The sequence below is a fragment of the Pseudorca crassidens genome, chromosome 15 (genome assembly GCF_039906515.1).
Source record: "Pseudorca crassidens isolate mPseCra1 chromosome 15, mPseCra1.hap1, whole genome shotgun sequence".
Lineage (NCBI taxonomy): Eukaryota > Metazoa > Chordata > Mammalia > Artiodactyla > Delphinidae > Pseudorca > Pseudorca crassidens.
The window spans coordinates 9,745,155-9,772,510 of NC_090310.1; the positions used below are offsets into that span (position 1 = coordinate 9,745,155).

Below are 27,356 nucleotides of genomic sequence, written 5' to 3' on the forward strand. Positions count from 1 at the left end.
TCACTAGGGAGACGTGCATCCGATGTCCCCACCCCGTGACCCAGTTCAGCGCAGGGAACACCCCTTCTGCATCAGGTCCCTCACGTGGAGCTCACAGCCCGTGTCCTGAAGCTTCATTCCCATTTCATGTGTCAGGAAACTGAGGCTCAGAGAAGCAGCAGGAAAAGGCTCCTGGAAACACCTTGCGCCTGGGGCTCAGCCCCGGGGCTGGGCGCTTTACCTGCTCTGTCTCTCTCTGGCTCACAGTTAGCCCAGGAGGCAGGTTTTGCCCCCCAGGTCACAGAAAAGAAAACTGAGGCTCAGAGCAGGGAACGCACTTGCCTGAGGTCACCAGCCTGTTAGTGGTGCCACTGGCTCTTGCTGTCCTGCCAGTGGCAAGTGGGAGTTGTGTTCCCTCCGTGTGGGGACTCTGGCCTGACTTGGTCCTGGGTCACCTGGTGGAACTCAGAGCTGACTAGGGCCTGACAAGGGTTTCCCTCAGCCCAGAAGCCTCTCTTTGTCTCCTGCTGACACACAGATTTCTGCAGCTTCCTCTGCTCCCCTGCACAGTAGCACCTCCCAGACCCAGCCCTCCACCTCCCCCCGACTTGGGTCTGGTTTTGGGCTTTCAGCTGAGGCATGTGCTCCACGAGCTGTTGTTACTGTCTGGCTTGGAGACAGGAGGGCTTATTCATATCTGCCTGAGAGGGTCAGTGGGGCCCACGCATCTGGTTCCCATGGCAACGTGCCTGACGCCAACAAACAAAAACAGATCTTTGAGACGTCGTGGGAGTTGTGTTCAGGAAGGCCTGGGTGCAAGTCCCAGCATTGCCCTGCACTTGCTGTGTGACCTTGGGCAGGTCACTGGCCCTTTCTGGGCCTTAGTTTCATCCTCTGCTGGGAGCTGTCACGAGGCCCCAGGAGTAGCAGCTTTGTGAGCTGTAATGTGCCTGTGTCTCTTCCCTGTGCTCTCTCGGGGGTGGGTGGGTGTCTCCTTGAGGGTGGGCCCCACACTTGCAGCAGGGTGTTGGGGGCCCTCCACATCAGGGAGCAGCCCAAGCAGTGGGGGCTGGGGCTCTGGGCCCTGATTTTGAGGGGAGGGAATGAGAATGGGGTCAGTAAGGGAAGAAGCCCACCTGGCCTCCTTCCCCACAGACTGTTCCATGCGACATGTCTGTTCCCTGCTGTGATGAAAACAGCTGTTAGTGCCTCCATTTACTATCCATTCTGTTTTTTATTTAACCACCCTAGCGGGGAAGGATGCTGCATTAAACATTCCTATTTTATATGTGTGTGTGTGTGTGTGTGTGTGTGTGTGTGTGTATTTATTTTTTATTTTTTTTATTTTTTTGCAGAAGGAAGGATTTATTTCTTGCAGCAAGTAAGGAGAACACTGAGGATCTTTCCCAAAGCAGTGTCTATTTTAGAGAAGCCAGTGTTCTCTGTGTAGAGCATGGATCAGTAAATTGGGAGGGCTGGATGTTTCCGGGAACTTGGGGCTCTGGGCAGTGTCTTCTGCATAATCTGAGTGTGGACTTTGGGCCACCTGTGGCCTTGGCTCTCTCTGCTATTGCTGACTTGGCAAAGCCCACCCCTCTGGGTGATGCTCACTCAGCCCCCTCTCCCCCTGCAGGAAGGTGGAGGACCTGCAGTTCCGAGTGGAGGAGGAGTCCATCACCAAGGGAGACCTGGAGGTAATGGTCAAAGGCCCCCCCACCCCAGGCTTGCACCCCAAGCCCAGCGCTCGAAGGGCAAATGGCCATGAGGTCTAGGCAGCAACTCTGGGCCCCCTGGGAGGGGGCGGGGGTATTGCAAGGAAGAAATGGGGAAGGGTCAAAGATCATACCCTGGCGGGGGGGTTGGGGGGTGGCGGTCATGAGAGACTCAGGTGTCAGAAGTGGGAATGGCTCAGCTCCAGGAGCCCCAGAGGGACCATGCTTCCTGTGTCAGCAGCTGGGTGGAATGGACCCAAGGCATCCACAGAGCTGGGCCTGAGGACATAGTGGCCAGGCTCCCCCATCCCTTCTTTCTTGGGCAGTAGCCCTAAAGGTGTTCCCTGGGCCCTTTGTTCATCTTGAATTCCACGTAAAATTTTGGCTGGAAATAGCTTGTGGTTGAGTCACAGAATTTATAGACGGGAAAACAGGCTCAGAAAGGCAAAGGGACCCTCCCAGTCATGGAGCAAGTCAGCAGCCAGTGGGACCAGGACCCAGGACTCCTGACTCCTGCATCCAGCCCGTAAGAATGGCTAGTTACAGCGCCTCCTCAGTTATAGCACCTGGACGAGGGGTCTGGACCTTTCACTCTCACTCTGCAATCCAACCCACCCTTTCTGAGCTGAGGGATGAAGGATGCTCACATCAATGAGTAAAGCACTTAAGGATCCCTGCCCCCCAAGACAAACACTAGCCCCCCTCACCAAATCATTTGGAGACCACGGGGCTCATTAGGCCTGCTCACAGTTGGGTGGGCAGGAGTGCCTTTCCACTGAGACCCTTCCTGCTCCCTGGGAGGTGACAAAAGACAAGGACTCCCAGAACCGTCAGATGGGGCAGGGGGCAGTCAGTTCAGTCCCTCTCCACACTCTGGTCCTGGCCCTAATTGGCCTTGGGCAGCCTCTTCCTTTCCCTGGGCCTCTGTTGGCTCCTCTGTAAAATGAGGAGGTTGAACTAGGTCAGTGATTCTCAGACTTGAGAATTCATCACCTAGAGGGTGTGTTCAGACACGAAATGCTGGGCCCTGACCTGAGTGGCCGTTCGGTAGGTCTGGGTGGGCCCTGAGAATCTGCATTTCTAACAAGTTGCCAGGTGATGCTGGTCTGGGGACCATGCTTTGGGAATCACTGCACTAGATCATGTCTGAGCTCCAAGGGGAAATTACGGTTTCTGATTTTGTGACAAAGCCGTGTTAAGACCCCTATGACTTCCAACGTCCAGCAGAATTGTGCACATGGCTGTCCTGTCCCTGGATGACCACGGCTCAGGGAGAGACATGTGTGATCTAGGGTCACGGACAGCTGCCCCTGTTGAGGCAGGTTTTGCTGCTTGAGCCTAAAGGATGGATACTGGGGCACAGCCTGGTGTAGGGACCCCAGCCTGGTATCAGGGTGTTCCAGTGTAAGTTTCCGTCTTAGCCAAGGGGGCAGGTCATGTGGTGATGTGTAGCAGGCTCTCCTGCTGGGCGGCTGCCCTTCTGCAGAGGCTGGGCGGGGGGGGGGGCTTCTGGGAAAAGCACCTGTGGTTGCAAAGAACAGAGACCCCTCCTGCTAAGTCCAGTCATCCGGGGGTTACTGAAAGGCTGCAGGGAAGTCTCACAGCCCCAATGGCCGGCAGTTCAGGGAACCAGAAGGAGGAACAGCATCAGAAACGGAGCCTATTCTCCCCCACTGAGGGGCCTCCCTCTTCTCATGACTCATGGTCAGTCTGTCTGTCACCGTGTCTGCAAGTCTCCTGGCACATCTGCTCCCTTCTCCCCGACACCCATCCTCCTGGATCCGCCCAGCCTTCAGCACCCACTATCTCCTAGCTGTCCTCTTGGGAGAATCTGATTGGCCCCAGGCTAGCCAATGGGCTGGCTGGCTTTGGATCAGGTGTCCAGCCCAGATCCAATCAGCCTTGGCTGGGAGAGGCGTGGGGGTGGGACAGACAGTGACAGACAGCTAATTCAGTCCAAGGGCAGTGGAGCCCCGTTGCTGCTGTTTTTATTTTGACTATATTCATGGTAACCAGAAGGCAAAAGTTCCTCTCATCCTCACCTGTCTTAAAAGTCAAAAATAAAACCCAGAATACATCCTTGAGCTTCTGGTCCCCCTCCAGCTATGTCACCCCAGTTCTCTGCTTGTCCTTCTCCTGTCCTCACTCCCCCAGCTACGCAAGGTGCCCCATTCCAACCTCTCACCTCCTTCCTGACCTTGAATGTTGGCCTGTCCAGGGGCTCAGTCTCAGTCTACACTCTCCCTGAGAGCGTCCAGTCTGTGGCATTAATGCCCTTTATAAGCCCACGATTCCCTTGGTCCTCCCCTGAGCTCCGCGCCAGTATAGCCACTGGACATCCCCACCAGGAAGAGCAAGTGGCAGCTACTTGTAGTAGTTCCCGGGGCTTCAGGAAGAAACTACCACAGTTCAGTGGCTTCAGACAGCACACATTTATGCTCTCACGGTGCTGGAGGCCACAAGTCTGAAATCAAGGTGTGGACACGGCCAGTCCCATGCCTCTCTCCCAGCTCTGGTAGGATGGCTGGCAGCCACTGGGGTTCCTCGGCTTGTCGCCGCATCACTGCCTCTGTCGTCACGTGGCCTTCCTCCCTGTGTGTTCCTGTGTCTCTTCCCGTGACCTTCTCATAAGGACACTAGTCATCAGACCCACCTTAACCCAGTATGACGTCATCGTAACTACTTCCATGTGCAAAGACCCTATTCAAAACGAGGTCACATTCTGAGGTTCCAGGTGGACATGAAATTTGGGGAGATGCTCTTCAGCCCAGGACAGCACCCCCCACGTGTAACGTGCCCCAGACAGATCTCTCCGTTTGTTCCTGCCTCCCCTTCACCCCGCACCCCCCTTATCCTTCCCATCTCAGTAATTGGCCCCACAGTCCACACGGTTGCTCAGGCCCCGCAGCTAAAATTCATCTTGAACCTTCTCCTTCCCTCATCCTTCCATCAGAAACCCACTTGACCTTGCCTCCAAAATTGTCTTCATCCCCGCCGCCACCTTCCTGGACCAGGTCACAGTGGGTGACCTGGGACAAGTTACCCCTCTGTTTGGCCCCTGTGTTTCCTCTCTTGTTCCACACTGAAGCCAGATAGCCTTCAAAAAGAATCTTTAAAATTTTTTAACGTGGGAAAAAATTTTAACATAAGTAGAGAGGATGGTGTGATGCACTTCCATTTACCCATCGCCCAGCTTCAACAATGATCAGCTCCTGGCCACTCTTGTTTCACCGCCATCCGCAGCCCTGTCTCAGGTTATTCTGAAGCAAACTGCAGACAGCCTATGACCAAATCTCTTGAAAACATAAATCAGATCCTGCCCCTTCCCTGCTCACACATCTGGTGGCGCAACTCTAGATAAAAGCCGGGCTCTGTAGCCCAGGGACGACCCTGGGGATCCAGCCCTGCTCCAGGTATGTGGGGCTCCTGTCTGAGCTAGAACACCCCATGCTCTGTCTGAGCTGCTGCACGCGCTGGTTCCTCGTTTCTCCTCCACCCCTGCCCTGGTCAGCCGGTTCCTGTTTTTCCTGCAGGTCTCCCCTTGAATTGTATTTCTCAGAGGGCCCTTCTCTGCCTCCTTGATTTTGCGTCATCCTCCTTGCTCTGTTCCTAGGCCAAGTCACAGTCTGAAATGGTCCTCACTGGTCACGTATTGTTTGCATCCCTCCCCAGATGTAAGCCCCTTGGGGGGTCCCTGTCTGTCTTGCGCTCCTTCCTGTCCCTGATGCCAGAGCAGGGCACAGCATGGTGAGATGCTTCTGGAAAACAGGCCGGGGACATGTTTTGTGGTTCTTGAATGGGTGTGGCCTCGTGTTGCCTCATGAAAACGTGTGCCACTCCCTGCTGCCCCCCTGGTGGGGACGTCAGGCAGCTACCTTAGACTTGAAGATACTGGGGTTTTGCTGTTGTTTTATCATCCAGGGGATTTGTGTTACTGTTCTGTGAATTAAATAGCGCCTCGGTGTTTTTTTTTCCTTGGCATGGGAACGCCCATTGTAAGGGGAAGAGTCAGAACTCAGAATCAGCTATTTGTTGAGAACTGGCTGTGCAGCTCAAGGCCTGGAGGGAGATTAAGAGGGGCGACGTGCCTCTGGCCTTCAGGAGCCACTGGTGCAGTTGGGGAGACTCCTCCCCAATTAATAATAGCAGCTTTCTGTTATCCGAGGGGTGTCCCAAGGCAGTAACTTCGTGCTTTGGAGTGGGGTAGACACCGTGCGTGCAAGGAGAAGGGGGAAAGCTGTAGGTCAAGGGCTCAGGCCAGGCTTCACCGAGCTTCTGGGATTTGGACGGGGCCAGGGACACAGGGAGTCCCCCATTTCAGGAGCTTCCGTCACTGCTCGGTGTTGCTGCTGGAAGTCTGTGTCTCCGCTCTGTGGAGTCAGGCTGGTTTGGGGGTGGGGAGGCCCTGGCTCTAGAACCTGGGAGTCTGAGGTTTAGGCCTCCTGCTGCCTCAAGTTGCTGGATGATTCTGAGCCTGAGGTGTTCCCCTGGAGTGGCCGCTGTGAGATAGGGAGATAACCGAGATACCCCGTGTGTGTGTGTGCGAGGGGGCGGGGCTTGGGTTCTAAAGTTGGCACGTGAGACAGAAATTACATCCTCCCAGGTCGTCCATCTCACCTAAAATCTAGGCTTCAGGGGCTCTCCCCCCGCCCCAAGCTCCTATGGGTTCTCCTGTGCCCCCATGGACCAGGAGGCGGGGAGTTCTGAAAGTGAGAGTGAAGGGTCCTTTTGGAGGGGCTACCAAATGAAGTTGCCCATGAACTTGTGAAGCTGGAGGCTTTTCTTGTCCTCGGGGCCACAGGTATGGTGTTTGTGATCAGGCTCTGTGTAAGTGCGGGTCCCGGGCAGGGTCGCTGTGCCTGTCATCAGAGGAGAAGGAGCAAGGTGACACGGCCCCTGCAAGGCTGGGGTTGAGGCACCATCTTCAGCCTGTAATTTTCTGGAAGAGACTGAGCAGGGCTGTATTTTAGCACTGGGGCATGCTGCCCTCTTGGGGGGGAGAGCGAGAAGAGGCATTTGTTCCTTTAGGAGAATTCACAGGAATACGATCACGGGCCAGAGGACATAAAGGTCTCTGTAGCTCTTGGTGAACTGCACGAGTATTTCTGGGACGGTACTGTGAGTCTGCACCGTCACCATTACCCTTGCCCGTGTCGGGCGTATTCTTGGTTTTCACACAACAGGCTACGGTGCTAAGCCCTGCCTCTCCTGAACTGCCGCTCAGATTTGCTCTCACCTCGTCTCTCCTTGGTGATGATGGGATGCGTGGGAGGATGCAGACAGAGCACCCTGGCTTCTCCCTATGGAGAGCTTGGTGTCCAGACCCCTCTGGATGCCCTGGGCCTTCAGCCTTCTGCTGCCCTCGCAGATCTCTTAGGGGAAATGCAAATGCCAGCCTGGATGCCCGGAGAATGTCGGGCTTTGTCAGTGTGTGAAGCGGGTGTTGTGAGGCAGGGACAAAAGTGCTCTTGTGCTTTCGGGAGGCCGGGCGTCCTCGGCAGGGCCTGGGGAGTGGGCAGTGCTGGGGCCGGGTTTGGGGCAGGGCGGTGGGAGGCCTAGTCCAGCCTCCGCTAAGGAGGCCTGGCCGGGAGAATCCTGACCGTATGGGTATATTTGAAAACCTCCCGTTCAGTCGGTTCTTTGACCTTTAAGACAGGCCTGGGGGCCAGGAATCCTGGGGTCATTTACGGGGGCTTCCTGTGTGCAGGAGTCTGTGCCTAAAATGAGAAACAGCCCTAGGCTTCCCGATGGGGCGGGGGGAGTAGGCTTTGGCTCCTGCCCCGGAGCTGCAAGGGGAAGGGCCACCTGGGGGTGACAGAAGGGATCCAGGTGCCCGTTGTTGCCCCTTCCAGGGGCCGGCTTGGGCAGGGTTACTGCAGTCTGTGCTCTGCCCTTAAACACACCCAGCGGGGACACAGTGAGGGGCGGGCAGCAGGCCCACCCCGCCCCGCCTCCCCAGACCTCCTCTCTTTCCTTCACCTGCTCCCCTGCCTTGTGCACAGAAGATGACCTGCCTCTCTCTCTCTTTTTCTCTCTTCCTCCGGCTTCCTGTCCCTGTGCCCCTCTCTCCTGTCCCCACCTCGCCACCCGCCCCGGGTGGACCAGACCCAGACGCAGCTGGAGCACGCGCGCATTGGCGAGCTGGAGAAACACCTGCTACTGGAGAAGGCTCAGGCCGAGCGGCTGCTCCGAGAATTAGCCGACAACAGGGTAACCGCCGCCACCTCCTGCCACCAGCGCCTTCGCCTGCTGACGCCCCTTCAGCTGCCCTGTTTTTATTATTTTCTCTCTCTCTGGCCGCTCTCCTCACTTTTTTTTTTTTTCTTTCCTTTTGCGCCCCTTCTAGGGAGGTTTAGGAACGTGCTTCTATGCTCCGTGGCCATGTGGTGCTTGTTGAGAGGAGGGGGTCTTGGTTCTCTGAGACTTTGCTCCCCAGCTCGTGGACCCACTGGCTGGGAGCGTTCTGTGCGAGCCTCCCCCCGCCCCCCCACCACTGCATTGCCATGACCGTGCTTTGTCATCTTCAGAAATCGGGGGCTTTTGGGAACATTCTGCCCCTTCTGTGGCCAACCTATCCATGCCTCCCTTCTCCCCAGGCTGGGGAAGGCAGAGGTTGGGAGACTGTGGGTCCTTTAACTGTGGATTCTTTAGCCTGGAGGGTCTTAAATAGAATGCCGTGAGGGGCCAACCTGAAGGACCTGGGGCAGTGGTGGGCCTTCGAGGGAGTGGGGTGTTCCCAGGGCATGAGACTCGGTGTCAGCCCCAGGGTGGGAGTGGTTCCTGGGCCAGGGAGAGCTCTGCGTGGGAGTGAAGTCCCCCCTGATTCCCAGGGCATGGGTCTGAGTCCAGTCTCCAGACCCTGCGAGCCCCTCCACGCCCATCATGCGTGCCCCGGGGGCTGGGCCCCCAGGCAGGCACACATCCAAACAGCTGGTCAGCCCAGCGGGCAGCCCAGCTGCAGTTCCCCCGGCCGTGGAGTTAAGCAGCCGCAGAGCAGAGCTTGGGGAAAACCACCGAACACAGGCTGTGGGTGTGGGGTGGGCGACCGTTGGCTTCCGCAGGTCGGCCTCAGTACACGAGTGAGCACGTGTGTGCCCGTGAGCATCTGGAGACACACACGGGTCCCTGTCCACACACTGGCCTTTGCCAGGTGACTGCGTGTGCAGTACACATGCATGGACACGGAGTCTGCTTGAAGAAACGGACCCAGTCACGGTTGACAGGCTGGAGTCCTCCACACCAAGGCATCTTCCTCTAGGGTTCAACCTGATTAGAAAAACAAAAGCAGGTTTATTGAAGTAAAGGTCACCTTCAGAAACAAATTTCTTAAGCTTGTAAAAGATTTAAAACTTTCAAATACATTGCACCCAAACCTGTGATCACTGACACGGTCGAAGTAGGTTTCTGGCGGGCGGAGCCTCTGATCTCAGAGTTTTCCATCAGAAGGAGGGTCTGGGAGCATTCTTTTTTTTTTTTTTCTTCTGCGTTAAACATTAAACCGGACCCTTCTTTGGCCACCCCCTCCAAAAGGCCTCTCTGTGAATCAGCTCGTTCCGGCTGGAACTTTTCTAGAGCAGGATAGTACGGAATTCCTTCTGTTGTGTCTGCCCTTTAAAAATAACATGAACTTGAAGAAAGCCATAACCTCAAATAGATGGCTTCCTTTCGCCACCGATTTTTCCCAAACCGCCTAGAGCAGCGGGGACCAGGGAGTCCCCGAGTCACTGGGACACAAGCTGGGGAAGCCTCCCTGGGAGCTGCGGTGGGCAGGGTGGCGCTCAGGTGGAGTGGGGCATCCTTCCCTTCTCACGGCCTTCCCCCGTGCCCTCCAGCCGGCCCGCTGACCCCGGTCTCCCTCTCTCCCGGTAGCTGACCACGGTGGCCGAGAAGTCACGGGTGCTGCAGCTGGAGGAGGAGCTGAGCCTGCGGCGCGGGGAGATCCAGGAGCTGCAGCAGTGCCTGCTACACTCCGGCCCGCCACCCGCCGACCACCCCGAGGCCGCCGAGACCCTGCGGCTGCGGGAGCGGCTGCTGTCCGCCAGCCAGGAGCACCAGAGGGAGAGTGGCCTGTTGAGGGACAAGTACGAGAAGGCGCTGAGGGCCTACCAGGCGGAGGTGGAGAAGCTGCGGGCGGCCAACGAGAAGTATGCGCAGGAGGTGGTGGACCTCAAGGCCAAGGTCCAGCAGGCCACCAGCGAGAACATGGGGCTCATGGACAACTGGAAGTCCAAGCTGGACTCGCTGGCCTTGGACCACCAGAAGTCCCTGGAGGACCTCAAGGCCACCCTGAACTCGAGCCCGGGTGCCCAGCAGAAGGAGATTGGGGAGCTGAAGGCCGTGATGGAGGGCATCAAGATGGAGCACCAGCTGGAGCTGGGCAACTTGCGGGCCAAGCACGACATTGAGACGGCCATGCACGTGAAGGAGAAAGAGGGCCTGCGGCAGAAGCTGCAAGAGGCCCAGGAGGAGCTGGCCGGGCTGCAACAGCACTGGCGGGCCCAGCTGGAGGTGCAGGCCAGCCAGCACCGGCTGGAGCTGCAGGAGGCCCAGGACCGGTGCCGCGACGCCGAGCTGCGGGGGCGCGAGCTGGAGAAGCTGGACGTGGAGTACCGGGGCCAGGCGCAGGCCATTGCGTTCCTCAAGGAGCAGATCTCCCTGGCCGAGAAGAAGATGCTAGACTATGAGCTGCTGCAGCGCTCGGAGGCCCAGAGCAAGCAGGAGGCCGACAGGCTGCGGGAGAAGCTTCTGGTCACTGAAAACAGACTCCAGGCTGTCGAGTCCCTGTGTTCGACCCAGCACACCAACGTAGGCGGCCACCCCTCCTGCCTGGCTGTGCGGGGACCACGGACGGCAGCGGTCCGGGCTCGAGGGCCTGGCTGGGGAGGGTCTAGGCGTCTACTGACCGTTTATTTCCAGTCCAGGGAAGCGTCCTCGTTGCCCCCAGGAGCACGCCGTGCGAGGTCGGAGGGCACCTGGCTCAGAGGAGGAGGTCCTTCCATTAGAAGGGCAGCAGGCCCGGGTGACTGTGGGGCCCCAAGGCGGTCTGAGCTGACCTGGCTGGGTCCCCACAGGCCAGGCCTGGAGAGATGTGTATCTAGGCACAGGGAACAGCCTTCTTCCCAGTCCCCAGACACGTCCTCCTGTGCAGGCTCCTGGGCCTCCCCAAGGCACCAGTACCAGATGCTCTGGCACTGGGCTGGCAGACATGTGGAGGGCAAACCCTGCCCATCTCCGAGGCGAGCACCGACCTGGGGGACCCGAGGGCGGCCCCCTACCTGCTGGTCCTGATGAGACTGAGCAAACAGTTCAGCAGCCGCTTTCCCAAGAGTGGGCTGGTCCCTGGAGCGGGACCCTGGAGAGGCTGCTGCCATTGGAATCAGCTTTGCTCCAAATCTAGAAGTCCCAGCTGAGCATGCTGGGGAGGCCAAGACCCCGGGTAGCCTGGGCGTGTGCTCCAGCAGGGGCAGGAAGGGCCTTATGAGTGGCTCTGGGCAGCACACCGGGTGCAGGCCCTATGATGCCCTGTCTCACCTGGACTCCTTCAAGGTCCATATAGGCTTCGTTTCACAGATGAGCAAACTGAGATTCCGAGGCAGAGTACCTTTCCCAGGTTTTCTTGTCCATCAGTGGCAGAGCTTGTGTCCAGCCCCACTGCCTAAGGGCCAGCAGAGGGTGCCCGGGATGACAAAGTCAAATCTTACCTGATAGGACAGCTAGCAGCAAGATCGTTGCCTTTTTATTAGCCTTGGGGGTTCCTGAGCTTCTGGTTCCCTTTGTACACTTAAACCAGCATTTAACAATTGAGCCACAAGTATTCAGGAGTTCCACGTACAGGAGGTGCCTTTTTTGTAAAAGGAGCTCTGCCCGTGTCACACCTTGAGGTCCCACTGCACCGGCCTTTCTGCCCCCTTCTCCCAGGGAGGGACCAGCAAGTGCTCTCCCAGGATGCTGGGCAGAGAGAAAAGGAAGATCCTCAGGTTAGCTGTGTACGCATGACCTGATTGGCTGCTCAGGCAAGGAGGGTCAGGCCTGGGACCCCAGGACCTGGACTCCTTAGCAGGGGAGGTTTGGGGCTGCTGTGGTTCCACAGGACGGCCTGCTGCCCCTCAGTCACAGACCTCAAGCCAAGGAGTGGGTGGTGATCTCAGGAATGCCCATCTCTTGATTTCCACACACGTGGGGACTTGGTCTGGACCCACATGCCTCCCAGATTCAAAGGTTCAAGTCCAGGGACAACTCAGTTTTTGGGTCTCGTGTAGTAAGTATAGGAATTTGGAAAAATTTTAGTGTGTGCCTCATTTTCCCTGCAGTGTGTGTAAATAAAGATCTAGGAAGCTTAGTTAATCGCAACAAACTGAGATTAAAGCAGGGCTTGGGATGTATGAGCAGAAGTATGAGGGGCAGGTGGATGGAGGTGACTGCCTGCTCAGCTCTGTGCTGCCCGGGTTTGCAGTGTCGAATCGCAAACTGCAGGCTCGGGGGACAGCCAGCTTGGGCAGGAGTCCAGAAACTTCCACCGAAAGGCAGCAAGGAGCGTGCTGATGTTTGCCACGCAGATTTTTTTTTTTCCCTTGGTTGATCTTTTCTTCTTTGGCTTCCGGATTTATTTTTTTTTAAAGATGTGTTAGAAAAGAAGTAGCATTTCTTGAAGTCCCTCCGGGAGCCGACCCCGGTGCGTGCCCTGCACACGCTGCCCCATGGCGGTCCATTCTTGCTTTATGGATGGGAACCAAGGCCGGGAGTCTTGCCTCTGGATGATGGTGGAGACAGAGTCCCAGGACCAATCTCTGTAGGCATCCCAGGGAAGCAGACATCTGTTTAATATAATAGGCGTTTGCACGAAGGAAAGATTAGGAGGTGATCACGTGGAAGCTACGTAAACAGCCTTCCGGGGCCCTGGGAGCAGAGGGGGTCCTCTTGTCAGGGAAGCTAGCCCAAGGACGTCTGTGCCCCCTGCTTCTTCGAGCCCCTGAAAGTCTCCTTGAATTGGGGAGAGGTGGGCTGGCTGGGGCTGAGGGCCGAGAGGGGGAGGCGAGTGTCCCCCTTACCAGGCTCTCCTTTCAGATGATTGAGTCCAACGACATTTCAGGGGAGAAGATGAGGATGAAGGAGACTGTGGAGGGTGAGTGGCCGCTGGGCCGGATGAGATGCGGGGCTATGGGGAAAGGCTGGGCGGTCCCGCCTCTGAGCTGGGTCCCGCTTTGCTTTGCATCATCTGCCGATTGGTGAGAGCACTACTGCATGCACCAGCCACTCACCCACGAGGGGAGGAGGGCGGAGGCTCAGTTTATTGAGAACCTGATTGTATGTTTGGTTTCGTTATTTTTAAAATAGGTATAAACTTCAGATTGTTCACAGGGCATATGGTGAAGCATCCTCTATCCCCTACCTAGTTCCCTCCGTAAAGGCACAACGTTGGCCAACTCATGTCTCTCTTCCAGAGATGTTTTATGCACATACAAGCACAGACACAGATGGTGCCACACTTCCCACACTATTCGGGCCCCTTACTCTTTTTTTTGGCCACGCCGTGCGGTTTGCGGGATCTCACTTCCCTGACCAGGGATTGAACCCGGGCCACGGCAGTGAAAGTGTGGAGTCCTAACCACTAGCCCACGAGGGAACTCCTTCGGGCCCCTTACTTCTTTTTGCCCATTTAATATTGTATCTTGGAGACTGCTCCCTGTCTCCACATTCCTTTGTGTGGTGTAGAATATTCCATCGTGTGGAGCTACCATCGTGTACTTCGCTGATGGATCACGGGTTGTTTCCAGTTTTTGTCCGTTACAAACCCTGCTGCAGGAAATTACCTTGCCCTCCATCAGGCTCAACCCGGGCCATCAGCAGTGAAAGCGCAGAGTCCTAACCACTGGACTGCCAGGGAATTCCCAAGGCTCAACTCATTTTTTTTTTTTTTTTTGCGGTATGCGGGCCTCTCACTGTTGTGGCCTCTCCCGTTGCGGAGCACAGGCTCCGGACACGCAGGCTCAGCGGCCATGGCTTACGGGCCCAGCCGCTCCGCGGCATGTGGGATCTTCCTGGACCAGGGCACGAACCCGTGTCCCCTGCATCGGCAGGCGGACTGTCAACCACTGTGCCACCAGGGAAGCGCTCAACCCATTTTAACTCCCACCGGCTCTGGTTGAAAGTATGTTTCCCCACGAGCTTCACCAACAAAATATTTCATCAAACTCTGTGATCTTTGCCTATCTCAGCTGTAAAAGATGTTACCCGCTGTAGCTTCAACTTGCCTTTCCCTTACTGTGAGTGACACTCTATTGCCATTTCTCCTTACATCCTTTGCCCATTTTTTTCCCTGTTGGGTTATTGATCTTTTTGTTGATTTTTAGAAACTACTTATATATGACTTTGCAAACATTTTCGCCCCGTTTGTGGTTTGTCTTTTGACTCTTCTTTGGGTGGTGGTTGCCGTGCAGATTTTTAAACATAGGTCTTTTCTTTTTGGGATCCTGGGTTTATTATTTTTAAAATGTATTCCGTGGTTTCCTCTAGTACCTTTTAAGTTCCATTTTCTATGTTTAAATCTCTGATCCATCTAGAATTCTCTCTTCTATAAGGTGTGAGGTAAGGATCCATTTTATTTTTTTTCCCAAGAGTACCCACTTATGCTAGTACCATTTTTGAAAACCTCATCTCCTGCCTCCACTGATTTGAATTAACCATATTTACCATCTTTAAATTCCATCGGGTAATTGGCTCTATTTCTATACTTTCGATTCCTTTCCAATGACTTGTCTGTCTCTTCATGTGCCATTTCTACAGTGTTTTGAAGCTTTGTTTATATTTCAGTTACTGGCAGGGCTAGTCTTCCTGTTCTGCTTTTCCAAAATTCTCTCAGCCATTCTTTTTTTTTTTTTTTAATCGAGACAAAATTAACGTAAAATAAAATTAACCATTTTGAAGCAAACAATTCAGGGGCGTTAATACATTCACAATGTTGTGCAACCACCTCCTCTATCTAGTTCCCAAACATTTTCATCACTCCAAAAGGAAGCCGCATGTACATTATCAGTCACTGTCTATTTTCTCCTCGCTGCAGTTGCTGACAACTGCTAATCTGCTTTCTTTCTCTGTGGATTTGCCCATTCTTGATGTTTCATATAGATAGAACCATACAATATGTGGCCTTTTATGTCTGGTTTATTTCACTAGGCATAATATATTCAAGATTCATCTGTGCTATAGCACATGTCAGTGTTTCATTCCTGTTTATAGCTGAGTCATGTTGGCATCGTACGCATCACCACATTTTGCTTATCCATTCACCTGTCGCTGGGCATTTGGGTTGCTTCCACCTTTTGGCTATTGTGAATAGTGCTGCATGCGCAGGTACTTGTTGAGTACCTGTTTTCAGCTCTTTGGGGTATATACTTAGGAGCAGAATTGTTAAGTCATATAGTAATTGTGTGTTTAACTCTCTGAAGAAGTTTTTTGCCAGACTCTCTTGGCTAGCCTTGCTTATTTTTTCCAAGCGATTTTAGAATCAGTTTATCTAGTTCCACAAAAATTACAATCTTGATGGTGTTTTTATTGGTATCATGTCAAATTTATAAATTGACTTACAGAAAGTTAATACCTTTCTAGCACTTTCCGTGAATCTTTTTCATGACTGTTCTGAGGCTGTCCAGTATTGAACGCACATGGCCAAGTGACCTGGGCACCATTACTATCCCCATTCTTCACTTGAGGAAGCTGAGACCCTTGAGAGTTAAGTTGCCCAAGACCACACAGTATTGGTGCCTCTTCTTCAGGGTGGGTTACCCAGAGGGACCACTGGAATGAGGAAGAACTTGGACTCTTGAGGCCAAGTGTGGCCCCATTTTAGGGTTTTGATGGAAGGGGCACCCCCTCACCCACTGGACCGCAGTGTTGGCCTTGGAGTATTGATGGCCCCTCATCTCTCCCTTCACCCCAGGCCTGCAGGACAAGCTGAACAAGAGGGACAAAGAGGTGACAGCCTTAACATCCCAGACCGAGACGCTCAGGGCCCAAGTAAGTGGTAAGTCTCCCTCCTTCAAGGCAGATGCGGGGAGCTTTCTTTGGGCCGTGTGCCAGTCCAGCAGGGGGTGGGTGGTACTGCGTCAGGGTGCCCTCCCCCACTCTGCCTTGAGGAGAAGGCGGCCTGGCCCAGTTCCCATGCACTGGGCTTCCACCTGGACAGCAGTGAATGGGGAGCAGTAGCCCACACTCGGTCCATAATATAATTGGGGGCCCCAGCCAGCTTCTCTCCTCAGAGCCAGGTCTGTGTTCTCTGTGTTCTGAAATTGCATCACTAGTTATCACTTTCTGGGCTTGAAGACCCTTGGGTTTCAGTCTCTCTACCTTTTGATACAGTATTTGTGCACCAGCCCCTAGAAGAAATACCAGGATTTCAGAATCAGGCAGAAGGTCTTCGGCCACAGCAGAAAGCAAGGCACAGGGAGAATGAGGCCAGAGGGGAGACTAGGGAGAGACGGGGGGGGGGGGGTCTGGAATTTGTGACCTGGTGACAAACTGGCCCTGCTTCTTGTCCGCCAGAATGCCATTGGTGGTGTCCATGAGACGGCCCCCATCCTGGGAAATGGTTCCCACCCCCACTCCTATCCAGTTCCCATCACGTTCACGTGGCATAATTGGTCCCGACAAAGGTCAGTTGACCTCAGATTCCTCCGGGGCCAAGGTGAAGTTTTAGCTTTTCCTTGTCCAGGCAACAGTGTACGTACCCAGGCCCTGTCTCGGGAAGGGTGGACTGCTTTCCTGACACCAGAGGGCCCAGCTACTGTGTGGGAGCTTTGGTCTGCTTTTCGTAGTAGCTCTTCTCGGCCCCTCGCTGCCTGGCCCTACAGGACGAGAGAGGCCCACTCAGTGAAGTGTGTCCCTGTGACCCCTGGGAAACCTGCTCCCTGCCCGGGCCTTGGCCCCCAGGTGGGATAGATTCCCACGGTGATCCCAGCGCTCTCCCTCCTTACCCTGCCGGCTGGCCCTTAGCACTGGAGAGCAAGTGCAAGTCGGGAGAGAAGAAGGTGGACGCCCTCCAGAAGGAGAAGCGGCGCTTGGAGGTGGAGCTGGAGGCCGTGTCCCGGAAGACCCATGATGCCTCGGGCCAGCTGGTTCTCATCAGCCAGGAGCTGCTCAGGAAGGAGCGGTGAGTCAGCCGTGGGCTGTGTGTTCAGACCTGCCTGACCCTCACTCCACCCAGTTAATATTAGCCAGTCTTCTCCCGAGGCGGGGCAGGGATAGACCCGGTGGACAGATGGCTGGCATCACCGATGATCACCATACTGTGCACTGCTAAGCTCCGATGAAGCATCAGAATCCTTCTTAACACAGTTCTCCAAGCAGAGCTTATAGGGAAGCTTAGTGGTTCCCAAGCATCCTGGGCCCAGGGACACCTTGAAACTCTTAAAAATTATTGAGGATTCCCACCACCTCTTCCTTGAAGCTCTTCTTGGTTGATGTAGGCCACTGTGAGCTCCTCCATGCTTCTGTGGTACTTAGGATGGGAGTGGGAGATCAGCAGATTAAACAAGTAGAGATTTATTTTCCTCACATAACAAGAAATCTGGAGGTAGCTGTAGCCGGCATTTGGTTCAGTGGCTCAAGATATCAGTGCCAACACCTTTGTTCTCTTGGGTTCTGCTAGACTCTCCCTCGTGGTTGCAAGGTGGCTGCTGAAGCTCCAGCCATCAGGAGCCATCATTCCTAGCAGGAAGAAGGAGGAAAGGGAAAGGGTCAGTGCCAGCAGACTTCCATTTTGTTCTCAACTACCCATGGCCACCTAGAGAGGGAGTTTTCCCCTCCTCTATAGTAGATGCAAGCAAGGGAAAGAGCTTAGAAGGTGTGTGTCCTTTTCTCCCGTGCTGTGCCCATGGAAAACATTGCTACTTGATCACTGCACTCTTTTTCTGCAAAGCCCAGAATCATTCTCACCACAGTACTCCAGGTAGCTACTGCCAGTTGATTAAGTTGACATAGGAAATAAAACTTATTTGACATCAGGCATTTAAAATGTCTTGCCACGTGAGCTAGCTCTCTTGGATAAATTTTTTTTAATTTAACTTTATTATTATTTTTTAATTTGAGATAACATTGATTTATAACATTATATAAGTTTCATATGTACATTATATTTCTACTTCTCTATTATTTAGTTTTTAATTAAACAAATACTATATTCTCTTTTTAAAATTTATTTTATGGAAGTATAGTTGATTTACAATGTTGTGTTAGTTTCTGCTGTACAGCAAAGTGATTCAGTTATACATGCATATACATTCTTTTTCATATTCTTTTCCATTATGGTTTATCACAGGATATTGAATATAGTTCCCTGTGCTCTACAGTAGGACCTTGTTGTTTATCTATTCTCTATATAATAGTTTGCATCTGCTAATCCCAAACTTCCAAATATTCTCTTTTTTAAAAAAAACTTCAAAATCATCCGAAGAAAGGCTAAGTCCTCTTGACCGTACCATCCCCGAATCCTGGCCCCTCTCGGGTTGTGGTTGGATGGTTTCGGGCCTTGTATTTCCTCTCTGGCCCCTCCTGGCACAGGTGCTGTCTTAGTAGCCAGCGTCCCCCTTCAGGGTGGCCAGTCTCCAGGCACTTGGCAAATTGCGGAGCACGGGAGGGGAGGGGCCCATCTGAGTGCAGGTGTTCTGTGCGCCCCCCGCCCCCTCCAGGAGCCTGAACGAACTGCGTGTGTTGCTTCTGGAGGCCAATCGCCACTCCCCAGGGCCTGAGAGGGACCTGAGCCGCGAGGTCCACAAGGCCGAGTGGCGGATCAAGGAGCAGAAACTCAAGGATGACATCCGGGGCCTGCGGGAACAGCTGACCGGGCTGGTACGTGGGGAAGGGGGCGGCCTCGGGATGGCAGACACCAGGGAGGGGCTGGGGCTATCTGCTGTCAGCCATGGAGACTGGTGACCTCCTGGAGCCACCCCAGGGATAGCCAAGTCACAGGGAGCGTTCAAAATCCCCTAGAACCACAGGCAGGGTCAGCGAGGTACCTGGTGAAGGGCCGTGGGCGGCCCCTTTTGTAGATATTGTGGTTGGCTGTGTGTCCGTCTGGGTGATGCAGTGCAGAGGAAGACTTCCTAAGAATCTCACCAGTCCAGAGGTGGGATGGGCTACCGGCAGGTGGTGAGCTCACCATCCAGAGAAGTAATCAACCAGAAACCAGCTCCTTGTTCAGGGTCCAACAGTGGCAATTCATGTATCCACCTCAGGAAGGAGAGGGGAACAGGGGCCTGACTGAGCAGAGTCTCCAGAGGTGGGGGTGCGGTAGGCGAGGGATGCTGGTAGCACAGGACGGAACCATCCCACTCCATCCCCCTGTGGTCAACCTTCAGGACGAGCCTGTGGCCGGTTCCTGGGCCTGGTCAACTCCAGAACGTTGACAAGATAGGGTCTGGGAGGACAGGATTGCTGTCAGGGGAAGCTGCTCCAAAGCCCCTCGCTGCCCTCCCACCCAGCCACACAGGCTCAGCCACCCTGGAGGAGATGGAAGGAGAAGAGGGTCCTGCAGCCATGGAAGCAGCCCTGGGCCTACAGGGTTAAGGGAGAAGGGTATCAATCTGGCTGCACCCAACTGTGTGTGTGGGGACCACCGGGCCCAGCCGCCCTGTGGCCTTTCAGTCCTGGCAGGTCTGACCAGCCGGGGGTTGGTTACACGTGGTCCTCGTGGTGCTGTGAGCCTGGGCGTAACTCAGAAGCCAAGGCCCCGAGGCTGGTGTGGATTTGGGAGCTCTGATTCCAAGGCTTTCCCAGGGCCGCGTGGAGGGGGCAGAGCCACGCTGACTGTCTCCGTGGGCCACAAGCTGGTCAAATTTACACGTGACTGGCTGCCCCTTACCCTAGGAGAGCCTCTCCCATGTCCCCCTGCACTGTCCTCAGTGCCACGGAGCTGCCCCCCTGGGAGAACTACACACGGGCTTCGTGGTTAGAAAACCTCCGGAACGAGGAAGATTTGGGTGGAGGGGGAGGTTTGGGTAGAGGGTCAGAGCAGAGCAGAAGGACCTTGGAAGCACCGGCCCAGGGAGGGCAGTGCAGGGAAGCTTCGTGTGGGAGTGAGGAGGCTGGTCTGCCCACAAGGCAGGTGCATCTCCAGGTACCACGGTGGGCGGGGTCAGCTGCAGAGCACTTGGAAGGGAGGGGAAGCCATGTCCTGTTGGGGCAGGGGAGGGTTCTGAGGAGAGGTTCGGGGATGAGGCTGTAGGTCTAGAGGTGAAGAGGAGGGACCCACATAAACAGTGTGGAGGGAGGCGGGGGGGTGCAAGAAGGAAAGAGGGGGAGGAGGGGTCCTGGGTTTGGGGACCTGAAGAATGTGGAGCATCTGACAGAGCCTGGGAATTCAGGGCGGGGGCCAAGGAAGATGCTTCAGAGAGGACCCTTAGGTGAGGGAGGGAGGCCTGAGGGGCATCTTGGTGATTCTCAGGCCTGACCCAGAGATGAGGCGGGACACATGAGTTTCCGGCCTAAAGGAGAGACCACCCTCCTGCAACACGTACACGCATGCACACGCTCTTCCTCTCTCCTACTGCTTCCAGGACAAAGAGAAGTCCCTGTCGGATCAGAGGCGCTACTCCCTCATTGAGCCGTCCTCGTGCTCGTCACCGGAGCTCCTGCGGCTGCAGCACCAGCTGATGAGCACAGAGGATGCCCTGCGGGACGCGCTGGACCAGGCTCAGCAGGTGGAGAGGCTCATGGAGGCGATGAGGGGCTGCCCCGAAAAGTCCCAGGTGAGCTGGGTCTCAGCCAGGTCCTGAGGGGAGAGACTCCGCCCTGCGCCTCGGGAGTCCCAGCCCAAGGGGTACATGGCTTTATCCCGAGGAGCTCAGACTAAGCGTGGAGATGCCCTGAGAGCCTGTGTTTCCTGGGGTGTGTCCTGGGACCCCTATTCTGATGGGTTCTGCTCAGAGTTTGGATCCTGAGATGGTCCTGTTGGGAAAACCTCGCCATCTAGTGGACAAGCCAGGAAATGCTGCCTGGTGAACCTTGCTCAGCATCTTGCCCTCGACTCTTACAGGCCACCGGCAATTCCGGTTCTGCAAATGGCATCCATCAGCAAGACAAGGCCCACAAACAAGAGGTAAGGGGCACCCTGGCCCCGGGGAGCTACTCTGCCACTCCCACGGCCCTCCTGTGCAGGCCGACCTCTCTGGAAAAAAACTTTGAAAAGCCACCAAAAATACACAGATACATCGTGCAAGCGGCTTTACAATGGGGTCGCTCACAGAATGTAGTCAAACTTGATTCAATTACCATCCTGCTCTTTTAACCTTGTTTCTCTTTCAAAAAAAAAAAGAAAGAAAACCTTTTATTATAAAGTAATACATGCCTACTGGGCAACTTTTGGGGAAAAAAATTAAAAATATATAAAGAAGAAAATACTGGGAATTCCCTGGCAGTCCAGTGGTTAGGACTCCATGCTTTCACTGCCATGGGCCTGGGTTTAATCCCTGCTTGGGGAACTGAGATCCCACAAGACACGCAGCGAAGCCAAAAAAAAAATTACTTACCAGTAGCCCTTCTACCCAGAGATGACCAAGGTTAGCATTTTTAAGTGATATCCTTCCTGAACTTTGCTAAGCATGTACACGTGTGTATGTGTATGGGTGTACAGTCAATCCTCACTATTCCGTATGTGCAGACTTACCTACTTGGTAACATTTATTTGTAACCCTAAAATCAATACTCATAGCACTTTCCTGGTCATTCGTGGACACCTGTGCAGAGTGGAGAAAAAATTTAATCACCGGACATGCATGTTCCCAGCTGAGCTCATACAAAACACCGTGCTGCCTTCTTGTTTAGCTCATTCTGCAAACAAGTGTCCTTTTCACGGTCTATTTAGTGACATGTTTTTCACATTTTCATGCTTTTTTTCTTGGTGATTTCCGCCGTTTAAAATGGTCCCCAAGTGTCTTGCTGAAGAGCTGTCTAGTGTTCCTAAGTGCGAGAAGGCTGCAATGTGCCTTCCAGAAAGTACTTTAGAGAAGCTTCATTCAGGCATGAGTTACGGCGCTGCTGTCCTTGAGTTCATTATTAATGAGTCAACAATATATATTCAGTGAGGTGTCTTTAAACAGAAGCACACATGAAACATGGTTACATATTGATCAATCAACGAAAATGTCAGACCAGAGGTTTGCAGGAACTTTGTATTTCCACTGGGAGCAATGGTTCGGTATTTGCTGATTCCGCATCTGTGTGATTCTGTAGAACAGAACTCCTGCAAATAATTGTTATATGTATATGTATGTGTCTGCAGATGTGTGTGCACATTAACTTTTAAAAAAAACTTTATTGAAGTATGGTTGACACTTAGACATTAACTTTTTATTTGGAAATAATTTCAAGCTGACAAAAAAGTGGCAAGAATAAAATTAGCACCTAGAGCATCAGCTCTCCTTTTCCCCAACATAACATGTTGTTAATCTTTTGCCCCATTTGCTTTATCTTTTGTTCTCTATGTGTAGATGTGTGTGTTATATGCATGGAGTATTCTTCTGAACCATTTGAGTATAATTGCATGAGTCATGGTCCTTAATACTTCAGTCCGTATTCCTGAGAAAAAGGGCATGATTTTACATAAACACAGTACAATTCACAATCTCAGCGACTTCCCTGGTGGCGCAGTGGTTAAGACTCCACGCTCCCAATGCAGGGGGCCTGGGTTTGATCTCTGGCCAGGGAACTAGATCCCACATGCCTGCCACAACTAAGAGTTTGCATGCCACAACTAAGGAGCTGGTGAGCCGCAACTAAGGAGCCTGCCTGCCACAACGAAGGAGTCCATGTGCCACAACTAAGGAGCCCACCTGCCGCAACTAAAAGGAGCCCACGTGCCACAACTAAGGAGCTGAGAGCTACAACTAAGGAGCCCGCCTGCCACAACTAAGACCCTGCGCAACCAAATAAATAAATATTTTTTAAAAATTAAAAAAAAAAAAATCTCAGCAAATGTAATGCTGATACGAGATTTATATCCAATCACTCTCCATACCCAATTTCTTCACTTGACCCGGGAGTGCCTTCAAAGTTCTTTCCCCCTCAGTACAGGATCCAGTCTAAGGTTGAGTCAGCTCATTGCATTTACTTGTTATGTCTCTTGTTTACTTGTTTAGTCTGCTTGAATCTAGAACATTTCCTCAGCTTCACTTTGATTTTTATGACATTGATATTTATTTATTTATTTATTTATTTATTGGCTGCGTTGGGTCTTCGTTGCTGCACGCAAACCTTCTCTAGTTGCAGTGAACGGGGGCTACTCTTTGTTGCGGTGCACGGGCTTCTCACTGCGGTGGCTTCTCTTGTTGCGGAGCACGGGCTCTAGGTGCACAGGCTCAGTAGTTGTGGCTCGCGGGCTCTAGAGCGCAGCGTCAGTAGTTGTGGTGCACAGGCTTAGTTGCTCCGCAGCATGTGGGATCTTCCCAGACCAGGGCTCAAACCCGTGTCCCCTGCATTGACAGGCGGAATCTTAACCACTGCGCCACCAGGGAAGTCCCGACATTGACGTTTTTGAAATACCGTCCTCCCTCCTTTTTTAATAGAAGATTCCTCCTTTGGGGTTTGTCCCATGGCTCCTGCTGCTCAGAGCCAGGTTCTACAACTGAGGCTGGAATACACAGTCAGTGCCACGTTCTCCTCCGGGCATCACGACTGCGGTGTGTGATGTCCATCTCCCTTCATTCCTGAGTGAATCTTGATCACCTGGTCAAGGTGTTGTCTGACTCCTCCGCTGTGTAGTTGCTGGTTATTTCCTAACGAGCATTCGGTGGAGACCCTGGAAGACCTTGTGAATCCTCTGTTCCTCACCCAGATGTCCCCTGGATTCGTCATCCATTCATGAATCTTGCCTGAGCCGGTCTTTACTGTGATGGTTGCAAAGTAACATATAAACTACTACACTGTATTGTATTATTATTATTTTTTTGGACACGCCGCACAGCTTGTGGGATCTTAGTTCCTCCACCAGGGATCAAACCTGGGCCCCCTGCAGAGGAAGCGTGGAGTCCTAACAACTGGACCGCCAGGGAATTCCCTAAATTATTTTAATGGAGTAGGTAGTGTGCTCTATATTCTATTTCACCTCTTGTTTTTTTACTGAATATTTTCTCTCTTCCTTAAGCAGTCTTCGTAAAGTCTATGTTTTATAAAATTGTGGGTGGAAAATTTGTTTCCTAAAACTTCATGGACCTGACTCCCTTGCTGGGAATGTCTTTGCTGTGTTGTGTTTTAAGAGGGTGCCTGGTGGCCTCCACCCCACAGTTAGCCACTGGCATTCACCCACAGTGTTAGAGAGCCCACCTGGGGCCCAGGTGCTAGCCCGATTAGGCTCTGTCCCTGGCTCGCTGCGTGACCTTTGGGCCAGTGAGGCTGGAGCACAGGAAGGAAGGCTTAGTCCTTCCAGCTTGGCCAGTGGGACCACAGCCGCAGGCGCTCACGTAGAGACAGGAGAACCTTGGCCACAGCATCTGCCGAGGGCCTGGCCCTGTGAGTGAGAAGCAGAGAGAGAGATGGGCGCGGGGAGGAGGGGACCCTGCGCAGGACCTGAGAGCAGGGTGGAGGCACGGAGCTGTAGTGGGACGTGGTGGGGTTGTGTCTGCAGAGGAGCTGCCTGTACCAGGCACCCTGGGAGTTGATGTCCAGACCTTGTGCGGCTTTGTCCTGCAAGGCACACGGGGGTCATCCTGGTTTACAGACGAGAAAACTGAGGCTTGGGGTCTCAGCACCAGTTTTCCTTTCCTCGGATCCAGCCTCCGTGCAGGCCCTCAGAGCTGTCTGTAAAACCCACCTGCTCTCGCCTCTTCCCCTCAATTCTCATAAACTGCTCCCACCCGGCCTCCTGTCTCACCAGACACACAGCGAAGAGACTGCTCCTGCCTCAGGGCCTTTGCACATGCTATTCCCTTTACCTGGCCCAGGTGGGTCTCCTCCCCCAGCCCCACCCCACCCCCTCTGCCGCTTGTCCCTGTGCCCACTGAGACACTTGCTGACCAAGCCCATTCTCTCTCCAGGACAAGCACTGACCCTGAGGGACACTGTGGAGCTGCCCGGTCCACACCAGAGCCCCTCCAGCCTGCCCCAGCGGCGCCACCTCCAGGCAGGGGCCAGGACTGTCGCTTTGGAGAAGAGAACAGTGTAACAATAACGTACCCACCACCGCGGACAATCCCCTACCCCGACCCCCCTGCCGGACCAGGAGGCTTCCTCAAGCACGACCTTCCACAGAAGGCGGTACAGCCCCGGCTTGGCCCCCGGGACCTTGAGCCTGGACGCCCTGGACACCCTGGACACCCCGGCAGTTTCTGGAGTTGGTTTGGGGAGGCCGAGGTGATCCGGCCAGGCCCCCTGCCCAGAAGGAGCTGCCCTGAGGACCATCGTGGCCCTCTGGGCACATCCCTGCCCTCCCTTTCTTCCCGTTCTCCTGGGTCCCTCTCAGACCCCAGAGCCGTGGTTCCGGGAAGGGGCCAGAGGAGGGCTCCAGCTTCTCCTTCCTTAGGAGCCAGTGGGGGACCCCCTTTTCTGCAGCTGCTTCCAGGCCAAGGCAGTCCCCAGGGCTTCTTGTCCCCGCATACTGAGCCTCTTTCATGCAGTGGTACAAGCTCCCTTCAGCCCGTCTGCCCAGTGAGGCCCCAGGTTCAAAGTGCTTGGGGGGCAAGGCCCTTCGTTCCCACCCTGACCCCAACGCACACACGGCTCCGAGCTGCTGGCCGGAGGGTGGTCACCAAGGCCGGGAGCCACGGTATTAGGAAAGTCTGGAAGCCCCTCTCCTTCCTGCACCCCCTACCCCCAGTGACCTGGCTTGGAGCTGGGGCAGGGCGGCCCCAGGGGGGCCCAGGACTAGGGCTCTGGGTATGTTTTGATTGGTCAGTAATATGCTGTCCCCTGGGTTGACTTGATGTTCCGAAACCGGGCCTGCCACCTGCAGACTCACCCACGCAGACCCCGACATATACACCCACTGACCCTTGTCACACACACACTCAGAGGGGTCATGCGTGCACACGTGCCATGTAGGTGGGACTTTTGCAGTCAGCCACACTCAGACCATGTGGACGCTCACCCTCGGGTTCCAGGCCCAAGCCCCAGGCCTGGCAGGGCCGTGACCACACACATTGCAAATGCTCCTGCGACCTCACCGTGCACATACACAGCCAGGTGCACGTGGGTGAGCCTTCAGGGGGGCGTGGCCACACATGCACAGGAACACAAGACCCAACAGCCCCCTTTCGGTGGTACAAGGCATCTGCCTTGGGCTTTCTAAGCCCTGTCTTCTGTAGCCAAGAAAAGAGCCCAAGGATGATTGGGACAAGAAAAATCTCCCTGCCTCCCCCGCTTCCTCTCAAGCCCTGCCAAGTTACTCCAGCCTCATGCGTGGTGGGAAAAGACAGCGTCTGCCCAAAGCCCCCACTCTTAGAGCTGGAGGGCCCATGGGTGACTGCCTTGTACCCTGCAGCGTCTCTGTGGAGGGCCTGCCCCTCCTCCCGCAGCTCAGGGAGAGTGCTCACAGGGGCCTCTCCCACTAGGGGCTAGAGGGGGGGATCTGATGGCCCATCACGGTGTTCCTGAATTGCACCAGGACAGGTATGCAGTTGGTGCCCTGGGAGCAGCCCAGGTAGCCTCTGAGTGCTCCTGGGTACAGGTGGGTGGTGTTCACGTCCCTGCCCCAAAGCAGCCCATCCTGGGGATGGCCAGTTAGTCCCATCGGCCCCCTCCCCTCTCCCCGTTGGCTTTCGGTAGCTCTTGCATGCGGTTTTATTAACAACGGTCTAGGAGCAATGCTGTAGTGGCTTAACCCAGAGTCAAATTCTACTCTTTCCAGCAGTCAGGCAGCCGCCCTGCCCACTGGAGATTAGTCTACTAACAGCCAAAAGCCCACACCGGGAGGGGCTGAGCCCCCGGGGCGGGCTGGCGGGTGGCAAGTGCTTTCCCTGTGAGCATCTGCGCCTGCCCAGTGTGCGCTCAGCCACGCCCCCTCCCCAGGTCCTCCCGCACCCTTCCCTTCCCCAAAGTGGAATTGTTGAAGTGTGGCGAGTCCGTGCTCGAGACAATAAAGCTTGTGACTGAGGTCCAGGACCCCTGCAGTTTCTGCTTCTCTCTGTGGGTTCCCTGGGCTCCCCCATCCTCTCTCAGCTCACTGGCACCCTGGTGCCAGGAGTGTGTCTCGATCCTGTTCCTGGTGGACTGCCAGCTAATTCTTACTCAGGTGTGAATGGCTGACAAGAGCCTCAGAGGGCCTGGTGTGGCTGCCATGTCCAAGGAGAGGGAGCTCAGCAAGAACAGGCAGAGAACCAGAGATGGGGGGCAGCAGCGGAGGCCAGGCAAGGTTGCCAGAGAGGTCTGGGGGGTTGGATTTGAATCTGTTGGAGGTATAAGTGGGCCCACAAGGAACAATTGAAAATACAAAATAGTATGTACAAAATAGTGATGGATCAGCTAACACAAGTTTGATGCGTTTGGGGAGAACACTTAAGACTTCAGTGAGATAATCCTGTCTCCTGCAGCAAGATGTCTATGGATCAGATGGTCAAAGTTTTGCAAGCTTTATGGTCATTTTGCAGGCTGTGCAGTTGAGGGTCCTCCCCCCCGCCCCCATGGAGACCGAACAAGGCTCTCGAGGTTAACAGCTGAACGTACCCAGATTTGTGCTCCTTCTCA

At 54.4% G+C, this 27,356-nt stretch overlaps 1 protein-coding gene across 4 annotated transcripts in view; it reads left to right on the top strand.

The window, feature by feature from the left end:
- Positions 1–26,774, top strand: part of CLIP2 (CAP-Gly domain containing linker protein 2) — a 75,149-nt gene extending 48,375 nt beyond the window's left edge. For 2 of the 4 annotated variants that reach the window (XM_067705930.1, XM_067705931.1), the window contains exons 8-17: positions 1,613–1,673; positions 7,797–7,901; positions 9,561–10,496; positions 12,756–12,813; positions 15,628–15,711; positions 16,680–16,836; positions 18,374–18,533; positions 20,240–20,431; positions 20,719–20,781; positions 24,713–26,774. In XM_067705930.1, the coding sequence (XP_067562031.1) occupies positions 1,613–1,673; positions 7,797–7,901; positions 9,561–10,496; positions 12,756–12,813; positions 15,628–15,711; positions 16,680–16,836; positions 18,374–18,533; positions 20,240–20,431; positions 20,719–20,781; positions 24,713–24,724 (1,828 nt within the window). In that variant the 3' untranslated portion in view covers positions 24,725–26,774. The remainder of the gene's footprint in view (positions 1–1,612; positions 1,674–7,796; positions 7,902–9,560; positions 10,497–12,755; positions 12,814–15,627; positions 15,712–16,679; positions 16,837–18,373; positions 18,534–20,239; positions 20,432–20,718; positions 20,782–24,712) is intronic. The other 2 variants (XM_067705932.1, XM_067705933.1) reach the window with 2 other exon arrangements.
- The last annotated feature ends 582 nt before the right edge of the window (positions 26,775–27,356 follow it).